The sequence below is a fragment of the Monodelphis domestica genome, chromosome 3 (assembly GCF_027887165.1).
Source record: "Monodelphis domestica isolate mMonDom1 chromosome 3, mMonDom1.pri, whole genome shotgun sequence".
Classification (NCBI taxonomy): domain Eukaryota; kingdom Metazoa; phylum Chordata; class Mammalia; order Didelphimorphia; family Didelphidae; genus Monodelphis; species Monodelphis domestica.
In genome coordinates this window covers 455279355-455299346 of record NC_077229.1, presented here as the reverse complement: position 1 = coordinate 455299346, position 19992 = coordinate 455279355, and the positions used below count along the sequence as shown (strand labels likewise).

Below are 19992 nucleotides of genomic sequence, written 5' to 3'. Positions count from 1 at the left end.
TAAAGTGTACAGTGTCCAGCACACATAATATGCACATAGATGTCTCTTCCCTTTCCCCTAATCCTGTCTCTCCAAGTGTTCAATTACTTAGGGAATAGTTTTTCCTTTATTTTAGACCTTTTTCTTCTGCTATAATCTCACCTGGTCTCTAGTTTTCTTCTGTCAGCTCTCAAGATTGGGTTCATCACTCCTCCCCAGTCTCTCTCTCTGTTTCTTTTTCCTGGCTTATAAATCATTCAAGCTTTCCCCCCCACACACAGAAATACCACCTATGCCCCATAAACAGCTTACCAGCAGCACAGAAACTATAGCTATAGCCAATAACAGTTTTCAAGGATAAGAGGGATGGATCATTTTCCCAGAAAGTGTATGAGAGGCATGAAATTGTTTTAATGTTGATAACTGACAAAATGCAAAGGCTTTTCTCAATATCACATCAGATGTTAAGAAAATGTGCAAAGCATTTAAATGGTAATCAAAATACTTGTTTCTGTTCAACAGATGGATACATGTTATCTACTTCTGCCAAAAGAAAAGGAGTTTTCAAAGAACAAGATCAATGGAAATCAACAATTATTTAATTCACATATTACAATGCTTTCCACTAGGTGACCTTGAATAGCTTCAGGAAAGTCACAATGCTACCAAACACCTTTCCTAATGAGACAAGTTTAATAAAAGTTTAATTACATTAATATCATACCAGTGGAGTTGTTCTATGACTGTATCAAGGAACACTATGGCCTCTAAAAGAATTAAAAATTAGTATCTCCCAGAGGGCAGCAGAGACACACATTTATGTCAAATGCAATGAGGAACTATGAAGTCAAGGTCACTGAAGAAATTTGCAAACAATAAAGGAGATGGACAATGAATTTCCAAACCACAAGCTCCACTGATAGCTTTTTCATATCCAGAGAAATTGAGGAATGGCCCCAGGACACTGAGTGACCTCCCTCTGGGCTTACAGAAGACATGAAAAAGGTCAAAGAAGGGCATGAACAAGAGTTCCACGAGGCAGGCACAGATGGGTTTCCATCTGCATTGATGGTATCATAGATCCTTGTGAGTATCTAAGTTTAAGCACTCAGCTGTTTTAATTGTGCCTCTAAAGAGTCCTTTAACCATGTTTTAAACTGGGAAGACAAGATCTAATATATCTCCCTTAATGTAATATAATAATATGACTTTATCTGACTCATCACCACTTCCACAAGATTTCTGCCAAGAATTCAAGTTGTTGGGAAACATTTTTCTCCTGGTCATAGAAACTCAGATCACAGATAGGAAGAAAAGATTCCTCCTATAAGGCAGTGGTCTTCAACTGGAGAACAGGGGGACATCGGAGCACAAGGCGATCTCAGTTTTGAGCCCAATAAGGTATGTGAAGGTGGGTTGCAACCCACGCTTCCTGAGACAGTAATTGTGGGGCATGTTTCCAGCACAACCACACCTACCTTTCTCCCATTACAATTCTAAACTTTAACACTCTATCCCATCCCACAGTTGCACAAGTTCTTAATTGTCATCTTCTAATAAGACAGGCAAAGACCACCGGGGGGAGTCATAAACTACTCCTACATAGTTAATAAAATAGAAAAGTATAGAAAAGGAAAAAAATTCAGATACTTCTAGGATCAATGACTTTGCCAGTATGGGTCTCCCTCAACAGATACAGATTTTAGCCCCTCTTTACATTTAAAAAGAAAAGTCTTATGAGCATCTGTGCCTATAAAATTCATCCCTTTCAGGACACAATTCTAGCAAACAAGTTACTCTTGCTCAATATGTTCAGGTGGAACCCTTCATCCCTAAAAATGCTCCTCCTTCCCCACTTCCCTATTTCTCTTAAAGGCACAACATCCTTGCCATCCATTTCAGTTCCAAAATCTTGGACTTTCCTCTTCATTCTTCCCTCTTATCTATCATTCAATAGAACTCTGTCCTCCCAGCACACAAACATACAACACATTTGTGTGAGATGAGATTCAGCGAGTAATTCTCAAAGTAGTGTCTGGCTTGTTGTAATCCCAATTTCCTTGGACTAAAACTGCTCACATACCCCCCCCCCCCAATAACCATAAAACTTTTAGTTTTCCTGACCTATTTTCAAAAACCTTGAGAAGAGTTTATCCATAGCCTGGGAAACTTGCCAACTCTAGGAAGAGGAGTAAGATAAGAAAGAATAGGCAGTTTCAATTGTATCCTTTATGGTCCCAAGCTGGGAATCCCATGATAGGCATGGGTTTTTCTGGGGTCTTTATGGGTACATAATGTTAAAAATCACACACTCAAGACTGTGAATGTCACAAACCCCCCCTTCTGTGGGATGGACAGAGGGAAGGAGGAAAATCTTACATCAGGATTATTATAAAAGTTTGTGATTGTACCTAGAAGAAGAGAGGACATTTTTGCCACAAGCAAATTGCTTGTCTGTGGAGAATCCCTTTTCCTCCCCTTCTTCTCCCCCTTAACCCCTTCCCTGCTCTCTGCTGTGTTCTCCAAATAAAGCAGGTTTTTTCTCTATCAGCATCTTATCAAGTCTCCTGTCTGCTCCTTAGAGTGATTCATGGGGGAGCAAGCCCCCTCAGAATTCCATTCCACACACATTTTATCTTTAAATTTCTCACAAAGATCTTTTTCTTTTCATGGCTTATCTGAACTATGACAATAGGCTACAAATCAGTCACTGAGTTCATTTTCCAAAGGATCCACAAGGGAAAATACATCTTCCTACCTGTGTGACCTTTCAGGAAGTCACTTAAACATTACTTGGCCTCTACTTCCTTATCTATGGAATAAGAGTGGAATCAGATGGTCTCTCAACTCCTTCCCTGCTCTAAAACTGTGATTCTATCAGCTATCAGAGAGATGCTAAAAATAACTTTCCTAAAACACAAGCCTGATCATCTGCCCCTACCCACACCCCAATAGCTCCTATTCCCCCTAGGATAGAATAAGAATGTCTTATTCTGGAAATTAAAGACCTCCACAATTTGGTTCCAATCTCTCTCTCTCTCTCTCTCTCTCTCTCTCTCTCTCTCTCTCTCTCTCTCTCTCTCTCTCTCTCTCTCTCTCTCTCTCTCAATAGTTCCTATTCTTTATCATTACTCTATCTTGTCTAGCTTACTAAAACATACCCCCTAACAACATTACATCTCCATTGCCATCCCTTTGCACAAACTGTCCCCTCTACTATTCCTGAAATATATTTCCTTCCTTCCCTCAAAATTCTTGGAATCCAAAGCCTCCTTTAAGGCATTTCAAAAGGCTTAAGAAAAGCCATTCTTATTGACTCCCACATCCACTTAGTATTCTTTCCTTGCTCAGATAACATTCAACCACCACCACCCCACAATTGTCTTCTAGAAAGTAAGCTCTTAGAGGATATGGAATGTTTCAGGTTGTTGTCTTGGTATAGCTTCAGCCCAGCCCTTAGCACAATACCTGGCAGATAAAACATACCTAACAAAATCTGTTATGTCAAAGAAAATCTATAATTTGCTCATAGTCTTCAAATAATTTTTAGTAAAGTGAAATCACATCACAATCAACTACAGGAATTCTTGTAGGGGGGAATAAAAATGTGAAAAAATAATGAAAGTATTTTCAAAAAGTTTATGATAAGATTCTTTAATAATAACTGTTGAATAAATTGTGGGAAAATCTTTATAACAAAAACCTCTAACAAAAGTCTAATTACTCATTTTAAAGAGCTAAATCAATTGTACAAAAAAAAATCAAGCCATTCTCCAATTGATAAATGGGCAAGGGACATGAATAGGCAATTTTCAGATAAAGAAATCAAAACTATTAATAAGCATATGAAAAAGTGTTCTAAATCTCTGCTAATCACAGAGATAGCAAATCAAAACAACTCTGAGGTACCACCTCACTTTCAAGCCTAGCAGATTGGCTAACATGACAGCAAAGGAAAGTAAAAAATGCTGGAGGGGATGTGGCAAAGGCAGGACATTAAAGCATTGCTGGTGGAGTTGTGAATTGATCCAACCATTCTGGAGGGCAATTTGGAGCTATGCCCAAAGGGCGATAAAAGACTGCCTGCCCTTTGATCCAGCCATAGCACTGCTGGGGTCATACCTCAAAGAGATAACAAGGAAAAAGACTTCTACAAAAATATTTATAGCCATGATTCTTTGTGGTGGCAAAAAATTGGAAAATGAGGGGATGCTCCTGAATTGAGGAATGGCTGAACAAATTGTGGTATCTGTTGGTGATGGAATACTATTGTTTTCAAAGGAATAATGAAGTGGAGGAATTCCATGAGAACAGCCTCCAGGAAGTGATGCAGAGTGAGAGGAGCAGAACCAGGAGAACATTGTGCACAGAGACTGACACACTGTGGTACAATCAAACGTAAAGGACTTCTCCATTGGTGGCAATGCAGTGATCCTGAACAACTTGGAGGGATCTACAAGAAAAACCACTATCCACATTCAGAGGAAAAACTGTGGGAGTAAAAACACAAAGAAAAACAACTGCTTGATCACATGGGTAGATGGGGATATGATTGGGGATGTAGACTCTAAACAATCACCCTAGTGAAAATATGGAAATAGGACTTGATCAATGATACATGTAAAACCCAGTGGAATTGCTTGTTGGCTATGGTAGGCAAGGGGAAGAGAAGAGGGAAAGAGCATGAATCATGTAACCATTGAAAATATTCTAAATTAATTAAATAAACAAAAAAATCATTTACTTCACATACAATAATAATAGCTTGCAAAATGTTTTTAAACTTTTAAGTTTTCACAAAATTAAGAAAAATATCTAATCCTAGACTGAAGCTTTACTTACACTTGGGAATTGAAAATAGAATTAAATGAGGCTTTTTCTAATTAAATAACTCCAATGTATACAGTTCTCTAAAGATCAGTGCTAGGACCAATCTTGTTCAATAGTTTCATAAATGACTGAGGAAAACAAAAGCATTACCAAGTCTGCATATGACACTCCATTTTGCTTGACACTGAAATGCCAATTACCAGAAATAAGTAAGATTGTGCAAAGCTGCATAAGTTATGTGAAAGCATACATTTAAAAAAAATAAGTTTATATGGGGGGGGGGGGGGCGCAACTTGGTGGTTCAGAAGATTGAGAACCAGGCACAGAGATGGGAGATCCTGGGTTCAAATGTGGACTCAAATACTTCTTACCTGTGTGACTCTGGGCAAATCACTTGACCCCCACTGCCTAGCCCTTACCATTCTTCTGCCTTGGAACCAACACACAGTATTCACTCTAAGACAGAAGGTGAGGGATTTTTTAAAAAATAAGCTGAAATAAAGATCCAAACAATCTTCATAAGTTGCCTCTTCTCAGATGTTGCTGAAAGAGCTCCACATTGGGAATTAGGAGATCTGGGTTCTAGTATCAGCTGCATGGCCTTAGGCATGTTTGTTTATCATAATATTATACATTTATACAACTTCTCTGGATCTCAGGATCCTCATTTAGAAAATCAGAGGAAAGCTAAGCTCCCTTTGAACTCAAAAATTCTATGATACTATGCTGAGTACATGATTCTATATTCCTTGGAAAAAAGGATCAATGGATTATTATAGACCATTTCCCACAGGCAAAAGTCCACTGTGGTCAAATTTCTGGACATTATCAGAAATGAGACAAAAATGATAATGTTATCCTTACATAAAACATTGATATTAAGACTGATATTTGGAGTGAAGTGTTCTGGTTGTCATATTCCAATGAAGATAGAGTTTTTAAGAATCAAAGACAAAGAGGATGAAAGGGTTTTTTTTCTATATGAAGGCAAACTAAAATTTTAGGGATTTAGTTGAAAAATAAAAGATAAGAAGAATTATAACTGAACTACATGAAATCAAAAAAGAGAGCAGAAACACAAAAGATCTGGAGGATATATCCATCACCTTTTGATCTGTCAAAACAGAAATTCCTCTCAGCAAACATCATGGCATATTTGACTCATGAAGTAGATCATTTTACTCTCCCATAAAACATCCTTTGGCTTCCACTCCCTAGCAGAACCCTGGGGTTGGCTCCAGTAAGCTATTTCTTTTTATGCTATCTCTAAAAACAAAAACAAAAACAAACCACCAATAAACAGGTATCTGAGTCACTGACTAATTTTGTCGTTGTTCTCTAGACACTTACAAATACTTTAAAGGTATCTCAACTTTTTTTTTTCCCTAACACAGTGCTATCCTTAATTATAGACAAATGATTTCTTAGATACTTGCTTTAGATATGCTATAAGAACCAATAAATCTTAAATTAATGACTTTCCAGAGGATTTTAATGGACTGAGAAAACAAACATTAGCACTATAAAGAAATTAAGGAAACTAATTTAAAAGCTTGGCAGAGCACAAGGAGTAAGAAGTCTAAAGGATGGAACACGGGTGATAAAATAAGTTTGGGCTAATTTGAATACAGGTTCTCTCAAAAGTCTTGGTGCAGCTGAAACTATTAAATCTTAAAACTCCATTAAGGAAGACTTTTCTGGGTCACACTGTATTTTAAGTAGATCTATGATTTATGATAAACATAGAGTATACAAAATTCATATCATATTTTCTGTCCACCCTACCTGAAAAATGGGAACTCAGGAGAAACATGCTTCTGCAGAGGAATACCACATGAACATAGTCAACTAAACTCAACACAAAAATACATTAAAAACAGGAAAGAACATGAAATAACACTAAAAATGAAAAATTAAATCTCATAACAGTGTTCTGATGACATATTTCTCTCTGGGTGTTCTAATAAAATAAATTAAATAATAAAAAATTTCCTAGTGGATTTATTCATATATCTGTGATGATGACCTAATTACTTAATCTTATTATATGTAGTTATGTTTGCATGCAGTTGTCTTGTTGAATTATGCTACGGTATCACATGAGTGAATTGCAGAAATCATTAGCGTCCCCTTACTCAAGAAGGCCCCCCTTTCCTCAGACAATCTCCTTCTAAAATAAGAATCTAGGGGAGAATTCACTCTCCAAAATTCAGATAAATCACACTACATACAATCTGATCTTCGAGCCTTTCGCCATCTCTTGCTCTGCAATGATACTTGTGGTAGGGAGGTCCTAGCAGCCAGACCAAGAATCCCACGTTTGTACTTCTGACATCCGGCTCATATAAGGGAAAAGGGCTGCAAGATCCATGGCAACCCCGACGCTGAGGACTCCCAGACTGCACTCACCCCATCCTGAATAATTAAGGGGATCTCGAGGTCTTGACCACCTCCAATTCCCCAGTGCTGCTTTTTTCTCATGTGATGTCCTGAAGTCACTCTCACTGCATACGTACCATACCCATCCCACTCGCACACTCGGAGCCCTAGGCCCTGGCCTCTTGTCCCATACTAGCATACTCGAGCCAACCCCAAAAGCACCAGCACTCTAGCTTCTTCTTGACCACAATGGATTCCCCTAGGGAATTAAGATTGGCCATGGAAGCAATGAACAGAAATGGGGGAGGAATCCTTCCGCAGAAGGGCCTGACTCACATCTTTTCTACCCTCTCAGTGGCACAATATCTCAAATTCCTTGTACTGTATGGTTATATTCAGGAAATAAAACTGAGCTGCTTGAGGTAGGCTAAGAGATTCAGTCATCACTGTAAGGGGGCAGCTGGGTAGCTCAGTGGATGGAGAGCCAGGCCTAGAGACAGGAGGTCCTGGGTTCGAATCTGGCCTCAGACACTTCCCAGCTGTGTGACCCTGGGCAAGCCACTTAACCCCTATAGCTTAGCCCTGTAAAATTGAGATTTGAACTCTGGACTTCAATCCCCACAAGCCCTTGCTCCACTTCCCCAAAATGCTTTGTAATCTCATGGAATTCTGAGGTGGGCGAGATCGAGAAGGTATTTAAGCTGATTGCAAAGGTTTTTGAGCTCTCTCTTGGACTTCCGTTTTGGGGCAGATGTGGCTCTTTCCATAATGTAGGTTATCTTGTCTAGGCCTCTGGCCTAGGCATGTGTTTTATCTTATTCTGTATTTTCTTTAATCTTTACTTCCTGTCTCCACTGGCAAACAGATGCGCCTCATGATGTGAGTGAAATTTTGGGTGGGCTTTATGGCCCACCTGGCACTTGCCTTTTCTTACTTGTATATTCTTAAATTCTCAACCTTTAATAAACCTCATAAAATATAATACTCCTTGCAGAGAGAAAGTAATTTCTACCTGCCTCAGTCTCCCCTAAATTTTAATCTTCCCTTACCACTCTTTTGCCTTGGAACCAATACATAGTATTACTCCAAGATGGAAGGTAGGGGTTTAAAAAAAAATACATCATAAACAGTCACTCCTCTGTGCAGACTAGGCCAAGTAAGTCCTGGGTTTGTCTCACAGCTGGTATTATAGAGCCTTAAGACAAATCCTTCAAATATGTGAAGTGTGGAAAAGGGATTAAAGAATCACAAAATGTTAAAAGTAAGGAGGGAATTAAAAATCATCTCTATACAAAAGTAGAAATATGTTTGAAAAATAACTTATGTATGTCCACCTCAGGAGAAAGAACGGATAAACAGAAAGAAGCAAGACAGTTTTATACGTACATATATCTTTTTGTCAAATGATACCTTCTTCAATGGGGGAAGGGAAGGAAGGAGGGAGTTACCTGGGTATTTTAATGTGACAAGGAAACAAATAAATTTAAATTTTAAAAACATCCTCATTTTACTGAAATGGAAACTGAGGCCCAGAGAAAACTGAATCGCATAGGTCAAAAGGCAGTAAGTGGAAGACTTGGAACTCAAAACCAAAGCTACTGGTATTAAGTCCAGGACACTTTCTAGAATAGCTCTCCTTGGTCCCACAGGACAAAAGTACAACAAAGACATCAAGATAGAAGGCAACAGATCTTGACTTAATAGAAGGAAAATCTTTTTTTTAAAAAAGAATAAACTATCTAAGAAGGCAACAAGCTGGAGGTTTTCAAATGAAGGCTCTAAACCAATTATCAATCACTAGTCTCATTCAGACTTCCATCACCTCTCACCTAAATTATTGCAATAACCTCTTAATTGGTCTCCCAGCCTCTCTAGCTTCTCCCATCTCCAATCCATCCTTTACTTAACAGCCAAAGTGATTTTCCCAAAGCACACATCCGACTATGTCACTTCTCTGCTTAAGAAGCTCTAGGATGCTCTTGCCTTTAGGAGAAAAATACAAATTCCCATAATGAGTTTTAACAGTCCTTTATAATCTTGCTCCAACCTGAACTGTCCCACCTCTAGGATATATGGAAAGCCAAGGACAAGAACCTCACAAGATGAGAAGCTATACATGGGTTATAGGCTATACTCGTGGGAAGAACACTCACACCAAAGAAATCACAGACCCACTGAATTATTTAAGTTTAAGTGAGTTCACTACAGTATTCTGGAGTTTTCAGCTCTGCCTTCTTTGCTGGTGCCATAGTCGATGACGCCTCAGAGCTTCTTATTCTCTTCTGCCTGTAGTTGCTTCTCTACTGCCTTCAAACACGTCCATGACATTCTCATCTTCAAAAAGCTCTCGCTCACTCCTTACGTTCCGCTCACTATCCTCCCATATCTCTTGCTTTTTGTGGCTGAATGCTTTGAGAAGACTAGGTAGGTAGAAGAGTAGATGGGCCTGGAGTCAGGTAGACTGAGGTCAAATCTGGCTTCATAGAAAGTTGTCCCTTCCACATTATGGAGGTGAAGGGCATGGTACCTCCACAGTCTGAAAAACTCATCTAAAAATTTTGGGGCCTCCAGGGAAGAAGTCTGAATTTTTTTTCTTTCTCTTTGATGAATTGTTTACAATGCCTTTTTGTAAATTTTTAGTTAAGTATGTATTTCTAAGTTTCTAAACTTTGTCTGCTGGCCTTCATGTGTCATCTGTGGCTTCTGCAAAATTCTAAAATAAAAAAAAATCCCTTTTAATTTCTTATCCTGACCCACGATATAGCAAAACCACGCTGGGGAAAGTCAAGATGGGGAAGGGTGTGGGTGTGGAGGGGGTACTTTCTGTGTGGCCCCAGGGAAGTTATTCACTCTCTGATTGCCTCATCTTCCTCATCTGTTATTAAGGGATAATAAGAGCACTTACCTCAAAGGATAACATGAGAAAATGCTTAACATAGAGACTGCATTATAGTTTTAGGATTATTGCTGATAATTATAGATATATTCTCTCTTATTCTCACTCAAACTCAAGTACCAAGCATTCAAACTCTTCTGTGGAGAGTGCAACTCTGATGGGCTGGCCACACGGCCCAAATTCCTAAAAGACTTGTACTCGATCCAGGGCAGAGCCATTCAAACTCACACTAGGCTGATTAGTCACAGCTGTAGACACTGTACCCTGACTCCAACAAGATGACGGCATTGATCTTCTTTCAAGAATATAATTATCTTAGTCCAAACCTATGATTTTATTGGTTAGGGAACTCTTTGTAAAGAAACTCCTTTTATCAACTGTCCAACAATTTAAACTCTCAAGGATTTTCCTGAGGTACTAAAAAGTTAAGTGATCTGCCCAGGACTGCACAGCCACTGATGCCTCCTCACCTGTAAAATGTGGATAATAATGGCACCTGCCTCTTGGGATTATTGTGAGGATTAAATTAAATAACTATAAAGCACGTTAGCACAGTGCCTGGAATATGATAAGCACTCAATAAATGTTAGTTACTGTCATTACTATTATCATATGAACCTCTTCCTCTTTCTATTCACTAAACAAGCAGTTCCCATTTAGTGGTTTGTGAATGAATTGGGAGTTTGCTATAACCGTCCAAGGGATTTGTAATAAAAATGTGCCTTAAAGAGTCAATAATTGCCCAGTTGTGTTACAAATCTATTTTTCCTCTATGACAAGCATGTGCATGTTTGAAGCATCACAGATCCATCTTTGCAGAAGTTCAAATCTGCTGTGATCTTGTAAACAATGATTTTGGCATCCATGCAGAGACAGGTATATACTACGCCACAGTAGCTCCTGCACCCCCTTTTGTCACCTCATAATGATACTGCATCAGCTGCATAATTACATGACCAAGAAGCTAAGGAGTATCTATATTCTTTTGGCACAAATGGAAAGACTGTCTGTAAAACACAATCCCTAGGCATGCACATCTTAAGATCATCACAGACCATCACAAACACTCTGCAGAAACAAACCTTAGATGGTCTCTCACAGCAGTATTAAGATCACTTTCCACTTTTAAGCTTAACCTCTATTTATTTTATTTTTTTCCTATTAAACATTATTTTATTTGGTTGTTTTCAAACATTATTCATTAGAAACAAAGATCATTTTCTTTTCTTCCTTCCCCCTCCTTCCCCCCTCCCATTGGCGATGCGTTATTCCTCTGTGTATCAAATGTGTCCTCGATCAGAACTCATTTCCATGTTATTGGTTTTTGCATTAGAGTGTTCATTTAGAGTCTTTCCTAAATCATATCCCCTCCATCCCTGTAGTCAAGCTGTTGCCTTTCCTCGATGTTTTTACTCCCACCATTTGTCCTCTGCCTGTGAGTAGTGTTTTTTTCTCCCTGATCCCTGCAGGTTGTTCAGGATCACTGCATTGACACTAATGGAAAAGTCCATTACCTTCGATTGTACCACAGTGTGTCAGTCTCTGTGTACAATATTCTCCTGGCTCTGCTCTTTTTGCTCTGCATCACTTCCTGGAGGTTGTTCCAGTTTCCACGGAACTCCTCCACTTTATTATTCCTTTTAGCACAATAGTATTCCATCACCAACATATACCACAATTTGTTCAGCCATTCCCCAATTGATGGGTATCCTCTCATTTTCCCATTTTTGGCCACCACAAAGAGTGCAGCTATGAATATTCTTGTACAAGTCTTTTTCCTTATTATCTCTTTGGGTTACAAACCCAGCAGTGCTGTGGCTAGATCAAAGGGCAGACAGTCTTTTATCACCCTTTGGGCATAGTTCCAAATTGCCCTCCAGAATGGTTGGATCAATTCACAACTCCACCAGCAATGAATTAATGTCCCAACTTTGCCACATCCCCTTCAGCATTCATTACTTTCCTTTGCTGTCATGTTAGCCAGTGTGCTGGGTGTGAGGTGATACCTCAGAGTTGTTTTGATTTGCATCTCTATGATTATAAGAGATTTAGAACACTTTTTCATGTGCTTATTAGTAGTTTTGATTTCCTTGGCTGAAAACTGCCTATTCATGTCCCTTGCCCATTAATCAATTGGAAAATGGCTCTATTTTTTGTACAATTGATTTAGCTCTTTATAAATTTGAGTGATTAGACCTTTGTCAGAGGTTTTTGTTATGAAGATTGTTTCCCAATTTGTTGCTTCCCTTCTAATTTTGGTTACATTGGTTTTGTTTGTACAAAACCTTTTTAATTTGATGTAGTCAAAATAATTTATTTTACATTTTGTGACTCTATGTCTTGCTTGGTTTTAAAATCTTTCCCTTCCCAAAGGTCTGACATGTATACTATTCTGTGTTCACCTAATTTACTTATAGTTTCCTTCTTTATGTTCAAATCATTGAGTTTATACCTCTATTTATTTTAGTATCCTTCTATCTGACAGATTTTTTAATGAACTGGTAGGGAACCTGGTTAGGCATTTAGTGGAGTTCTTGTGAGAGTACAGCCAGTGGCAGAAAAGAAAACAGTCCCACAGGAAAACATTCTTTCCTTACAAAACTTGGTTTTTATATATGAAAAAGTTATGATTTCATGTGGCACTTGTTGCTGGCCAGTAGAAAAGTAAATATTTATATCATAATTATTAGCAATTCATGTTCATTGACTAGTTAGGTGGCTAAAAATAATTGAATTTCCATCTTTCATCAAGAGAGCCTGTGAAATTCTACCACATATTTGTACTGTAAAAATGGAGACTTGAACCCCAGACTTCAATTCCCAGAAGTCCTTGCTCTAGTTCTAGTGGAGAAGCTGCACAAGAAGATCAAGAATGAACTTTGGTTGTTCTGGCTGAACATTTATTTGTATGTATAGTTTCATGCCAAAGGGGACTGCCCCCTAACTGGCTTTTTGTCAATGCGTCCAGCAATTATTGGGTTTTTTTTTCTTTCCTCTTATCCTCAAATTATTGTAATCTTTAAATTGATTGTGTTTTCATGATCCTTTGGGGAAGTTCTTCTTCCCAAACGATCATACAGGAAAATGTAAAAATGGAGACTTGAACCCTGGACTTCAATCCCCAGAAGTCCTTGCTCTAGTTTCCAAGATGCTTTGTAACCTCACCAGAATTCTCACCTGGGCTGAGAACAAATTATTATTTAAAGAGTCTCCGCCTACGGCTGGGGCTCTTCCAACATCCACCTCTAAGCAGACGCATCTCTCATGATATAAGTGAAATTGAATGGGCCTCTCGGCCCTTCTAGCCACGTGCTTTCTTACTTGTACTTTCTCAAATTCTTAATCTTTAATAAACCTCATAAAATATAATTCTTTTAGCAAGAAACTAATTTTTACTTGCCATGGTTGGCAAATTTTAATCTTAACAGTACAAGTAGGTGTTACCTCCTTATTCTTCTTTTAAATCAAAATAAAGAAATAAACTCAATGTGAAAACAAATTAAAATTACATTTATCTGCCTAGTATTGAGCTAATTTTATAATCCTTCATTCAAAAAACTCAATATCAAAATTAAGTTTACATACAATTATAAAATTTCTTCAAAGAAGTAATTTCACTAAAAATGTTATTTATATTCTACAAAATTTAGAAAAATAAGAAAAAAGGAAATTTAATGTCATAGATTATTTGATGTCTTTTAATTCTTACAGAATGTCCTACATAAAATATTTGTAACAATTTATAGTTAGTCTTATAATTTTATGGATCTTCCATAATTATACAGGCAGAATAAAATTTTATAATTTATAATAAATATTAAATCATGTAACTTTTATTTTAGAGTTTTGGGGGTAAGTTATCATCATAGTTATTGTAAGCACTTAGAGCACAAATCTGAAAAGAATATTTTGAGTAGGATATAAAATTACCCTGGAGACCTACAACACATTTTTTGGGGGGGTTGAAATAGATTCGAGGACTAAAAAAAATTGGAAACTGCTGCAATACTCCATACTGTCTCTCATTTTCATAATTTTTGATACATTCATATGTTTATTACTAAGCTAATAGTCTTCCTAAAATATCTTGCTCCCCAACAAATATGAGACACAACAGCTGATAGAAGGTGCAGGTTACCCCCTTCTCCAACAGTCTCAACAAAGGTGTTTACAATGCCATCTGGCCCAATGTAATAAACAAAATAGTATACAAGTATACAAATTAATAGCAATCCAAAAATACTGATTTAAAGAGAATTTTAAAATCTGATAATTATAACAGATACATACCACAGATGGCTCAAAGTTATACTCATCAGTTGAGTCAACCAGAAAAATGAGTCTTTCTTACTCTAGAAATTTGATGTTCTGTTTGGGTGCCTAGTCACCCCCCCAAAATGATTAAGTAATAAAATTGAAGTCCAAATTTGTTTAAGGCTCTGGATAGGAGCAAGTCTATGATAAGAAAGAATAAGACCCAGAAAAACAGACGAAGATACATGAACAGATGCCTCTAATTCCACAAGAAGATGATTTCTGCTAATGGGAAAATATGCACAAAAGATACATATAACTCTCTGCTGTCTAGGTCAAGGTACGTTTGCTTTACTGTTATTACTGCCCATAACCAGAACAAAGAACAAGAGAATGTAAGCCTCATTCAGGCTCTGGCAGTCAGAGGAGGATATTCAAAAACCAACAGCCCCAATTACTTTATTTCTTGCCAATCCCTCTTGGACCTACCAATAAAGATCTCTCCTCAGCTACTTTTTACCAAATCCTACAGTAAGATTAATCTTCATTAAAGATTCTAAAAGTTCTTCAAAAGTAGGCTCCATTTCATTCTCAGTGAAAAGAAAGAAACGAACTATAAAAAGCAGAACAGCAGACTGACTTTATTGTTATTGTTCAGTCATTCATCATGTCCCAATCTTTGTGATCCCATGGACCAGAGCACACCTGAAGTCTACTAAGCTCATGTGCATTGTCTCCATTATACTATCTCTCCATCTCACTTTGTGGCATCCCCTTGACTTTTTGTCTTCTATCTTTCCCAGGATCAGTCTTTTCCAATGAATCCTGTCTTCTCATATGGCCAAAGTATTTAAACTTTGGTTTCGGAATTTGTCATTCCAAAGAATAGTCAGAGTTAATTTCAAGTATGGACTGATTTGATCTCCCTGCTCTCCAGTAGACTCTCAAAAATATTATCGGGCACATAATTCGAAAGCGTTGATTCCATGAGCTTCAATTTTCCTTACAATACAACTTTCACCTTATTGTAAGGTGAGCCATAAATAACCACTGAAAAAACCATAGCTTTGACTGTCTAGACCTTTGTCAGCTCTGCTTTTTAATATGTTGTCCAGATTCCCAATAGCTTTCCTGCCAAGGAACCAGCATCTTTTAATTTCTTGTCTAATTAATTGTCTTGTTGGTAGTGATCTCTTAGAGCCCAAAAATATAAAATCTGGCACTGCTTCCATTTCTTCTTTCTCTGTTTGCCAGGAAGTAATGGACTACATACCATAATCTTAGTTTTGTTTTGTTTTTTAATGTTAAGCTTCAAGTCAGCTTTTAAACTTGTATTATCATATCCCAAAGGATATCTTTCCAAACTTTAACTAGATAGTGCAACCACTAATTGTACACAAACCTTAGATTATGGCTTACAAGAGTCTGATATTTACCATATTGTTTTAAGTTCTTTAAAAACTAAGAATAAACCAAAAATAATTATTTTTACTTTGATTTCAGGAGTGGCTGGGTCACCCACTTCTTCAGTTTCCGTCGCCCAAAAGGAGTTTTGGTGTGATCCAAGACCCACAGCAAACTGCCTCTGAATTTTGAATCCACCTATGAAGAACCAACAAGACATTTTAAAAAAATGAATCAGATGTTTGTTTATTTACGTAAACTAATCATTTTAATCGTGACTACTTAGACATCACTGAATTTTAATTCTTTTTACCATATAAAATAAAATCATTACTTTAGTGTTCAAGAAAAAATATATTCTGGTTAAGTGAATTTCTTTTTAACTAAAGGCTAATCAGAAAATTTGATTTTATTCAATCCTTATCTAAAATTCTTCAAAGACATATTAGTGCTCTGCAGTCTTAGGGAATACAGAACACTGAATGTAATTAAATATTTTTTCTGACATTCAAGATCTACAGTAACTGATAATCACTAAGATATCTACTTGTCACTAGATAGAACTATGGGTATAGAAGTAAAAAGAACAAGGCTGAAAGTCACTGAATGCTTAGCGATGCCTTGGAAGATAGATGTTGGTGTGTTTGGGTATTTGGAAGGTGGGAGGGTAAGATGTGGCAGAAAATACTTTTCATTTTCAACTAATTCTCTAATGAGAACTTGTTTATCTACAAGCTGCCTTTCACAAATAAAATGGAGAAAAGTTTGTTGTTTTTTTAATTAAGATTTTTTTAAGGATTCATTTTTAAAAGCTGTCTCTTTCTTCAGATCAGTCATTAATAACTGACTGTGCCTGTGCCTAGGGAGGGTATAAAGATATCCATAAGAGGGAGCCCTTACTCTTTAAGGAATTTACACTCTGAACAAATACAAAACAATTACCCAACAGTACAGGAAAGCATATAGTCCAATGCTAACCTATATATTAAGTACTAAAGGAGCTCCAAAAGCAAATAAAATTGATTAAGATTAGCTAAAGTAGTCATTTGATCAGTCAGTATATTGTGTTTACCACGTGCTAGTCCACTATACTGAAAGTACAAAGAAAAAGAAAAAATAGAATCTGCCCTCAAGGAGTTCCTATTCTAATGAAAGAAACATGAGATCCATCCATCCATCCATCCTTCCATCCTTCCTTGCTTCCTTCCTCCCTCCCTCCCTCCCTCCTTTCCTTCCTCCCTCCCTCCCTTCTTTCCCTGCCTCCCTCCCTCCCTTCTTTCCCTGCCTCCCTCCCTCCCTTCTTTCCCTCCCTCCCTCCGTCCCTCATTCCTTCCTTCCTTCCTTCTTTCCTCCCTCTCTTCCTTCCTTCTTTCCTCCCTCTCTTCCCTCCCTCCCTCCTTCCCTCCTTCCTTCCTTCCTTCCTTCCTTCCTTCCTTCCTTCCTTCCTTCCTTCCTTCCTTCCTTCCTTCCTTCCTTCCTTCCTTCCTTCCTTCCTGCTGCCTTTAGTCTCTAGGTGGTAGGCAAAAGAGAACCATTATGGGATTTTAAGTAAAGAAATTAAATTAATCAAAGAATTGTCTGTAGATTTGTCTGGCAGCAAAAAAGACCAGTCAGTGATGTACTGACTGGAGTCCAGGCTTCTTGTGCTGTGCTATATAGCTCTTCTCCCCACTCCAGCCCATCCCAGCTTCTGCTTTTCAACTTTCTGTTACGAGCTATATTACTCCATTAGAATATAAACTCCTTGAGAGCAGAAGCTGTCTTTCTTTCTACTTGAATTTGTATTGCCAGTGCTTAGCACAGTGGTTGGCACCTGGTAAGCACTCAATGTGCATGAGTGCAAAATCTGCTTTAATGTACTCTGAGAAGCAGCAGGGCAGAGCAGATGGAAATCGGATTCAAAGTCAGTAAGAACAGGGGTTAAGTCCCGACTGTGTGACCTCAATCACTCAACTTCTAAGTGAGCTAGCTAAGGCTGTAAGTTGCAGAAAAAGTGCCAACTTGAATAAGTAGAGGCAGTTTCCGAAATGGGAGTTCCCTACAACAGTAAAATCACAGGTCCAGTCACTATCATTATTTTTATGGAGATCTTTTAAAATATGAAAAATATAGGGCAGCTTAAATATTCGAGTGTTATATCAGGTAATTTTGAGGTCCCTTTAGCCCTATGATTTTGTAAAATTATCTTCAAAATATAATACTTCAGGGGCACCTAGATAGCACAATGAATAGAGAACCATGTCTGGAGTCAGGAGGACCTGCATTCAAATCCAGTCTCAGATACTTCCTAGCTAGGTGACCCTGGGCAAGTCACTCATCCCCAAATTCCTAGTTCTTACACCTCTTCTGCCTTAGAATCAACACTAAGACAGAAAGAAGGTGAGGATATGTGTGTGTGTGTATTTATGTCTGTATGTGTGTGTACATGTGTGTAAAATACTTTGTTTGCAAGCTGAAGTTTAGTAAATGGAAAGAATATTTCACATCTATCTTACTTTAAAAATATTATCAATTAACCAAAACAAAAACTAATGTTTTAGAAATAAAATGCTATATTGCTTATAGTGTTAAATTTTGTTATTGTGTTGTTTCCATTTGATAGTGAAAACTTAAAAGAGCCCAGGAATAAATTAACTATAAAGTGGTTTTCTTTATACTTTTCAAAATGTCTTACTAAAAAAAAAAGAAATCTTTATCATTGTCTGATTTTCAATGTGTTCCTTGAAGTTAATATCCTTAAACTGCTACTTCCAAGTAACAATCAGATAAGAAACCACAAGGATTAATCTTCTGTTTCAAAAGCATTCATTAGTACTGGCTATCTAAAACCCTCCCATCCACCAACAAAAATTTGTAATCAACTAGTTATATTTTCCAGACCTGATTCTGTAAGATTTCCAGATTCTTCAGTGCTGTTCCATTAATTGTCATAAATTCCATTTCACTTGAAAACTTTTTAAAATTTCTGAAAGGAAAGGAAATGCAGTCATGCATACCATAAGGGCAGAATTTTTTTTTTTAAATTTAGACAGCAGGTAAAATCCTCCATAGCAAGACTAATGAAAGTCAGCCATTTGGTAGAATAATCAAGCCTCAGTCAAAACAATAAGGGAAAATAAACTGCAAAGAATTCTTGCATTGTTGTATGTCTTGATGGGAGAAGAAGAAAAAGAGAAATTAAAAAATTAAACAAACCACAGCAACAGTTAAACAATAAGGGAATGTACAGATGCCCTTTTTTCATTTAAAAAAATAGAAGAAACCATAATCTTTTGACACTTACTTAGCAAACAAATCAGGACAAGTTATAAAATTACCTAGGAAAGAGAATGTCCAGATACTTTACACTAGCCTCCTTATTCTTGAATCTAACAAGTGATCATTTTGATAAAACTTGGATTTTAGTTCTAATTAAGGATTGTAATACAGCCAAGTGGTTTATTAATAATGATAAAAAAAATAATAGTTAGAATTTGCATATGATTTTAAGGTTTACAAAGCATTTTACATATATTATCTCATTTGATCATTACAACAACCCTCCGGACCAGACTATCAAAACCCCCGTTTAATAGATAAGGAAACTGATACTGGAAGAAGGTAGGTGATTTGCCCAAGGTCAAACAGCTAGTAAATATCTGAGGTGTGACTTGAACTTGGAACTTCTTGACCCAAAGTTTAGCATTTCTAACCCATGTGCCACCTAGCTACATAGTGTTTCTTTTTTTTTTTTAACTGTAATGGACCAACCACCACTAAAATGTCAACATTTGGGTTTAGTGAATTAAAGAAAAATACACTCAAGAAAGCTATAAATAATAATACCTACCATTTCCTTTTAAGGTTTGCAAAATTTATTTTTATTATATACATTGTCATTTGATCCTCACAATAAATCTGTATTATCATTATCCCCATTTTAAGGATAAGAAAATTAAGATTTAGAGATGGTTAAACAATTTGTCTGCAAGGTCATATGGCTAATAGGCAGAATCTGAATCCAGGTCTTCCAAGTTATACACTCTGTACTAGTTAGGATACCTCTGTAGAGAACCAGGCGATATCATATATATGCCACAGTTTTACCTTTCAAAAGACCCAGAATTTAGCATGACAAAATTATTCGTGGCATGTCAGTCAAGCAATCTCTTATTAAGTGTCTTCTTTATATCATAACAGAGCTTGTATTCTATCAGGAGAAACAGTCAACATTCATTAATGAAGTGCCCAACTCGCTCAAAAGACTCACA

General features: G+C 37.2%; 1 protein-coding gene across 1 annotated transcript in view; it reads right to left on the bottom strand.

The window, feature by feature from the left end:
* Positions 1–19992, bottom strand: part of MSH3 (mutS homolog 3) — a 215285-nt gene that overhangs the window by 119927 nt on the left and 75366 nt on the right. Inside the window, exons 11-12 of the mRNA XM_007487380.3 lie at positions 18623–18707; positions 15831–15940 (exon numbers count right to left, since the gene is read on the bottom strand). Of these exons, the coding sequence (XP_007487442.1) occupies positions 15831–15940; positions 18623–18707 (195 nt within the window). The remainder of the gene's footprint in view (positions 1–15830; positions 15941–18622; positions 18708–19992) is intronic.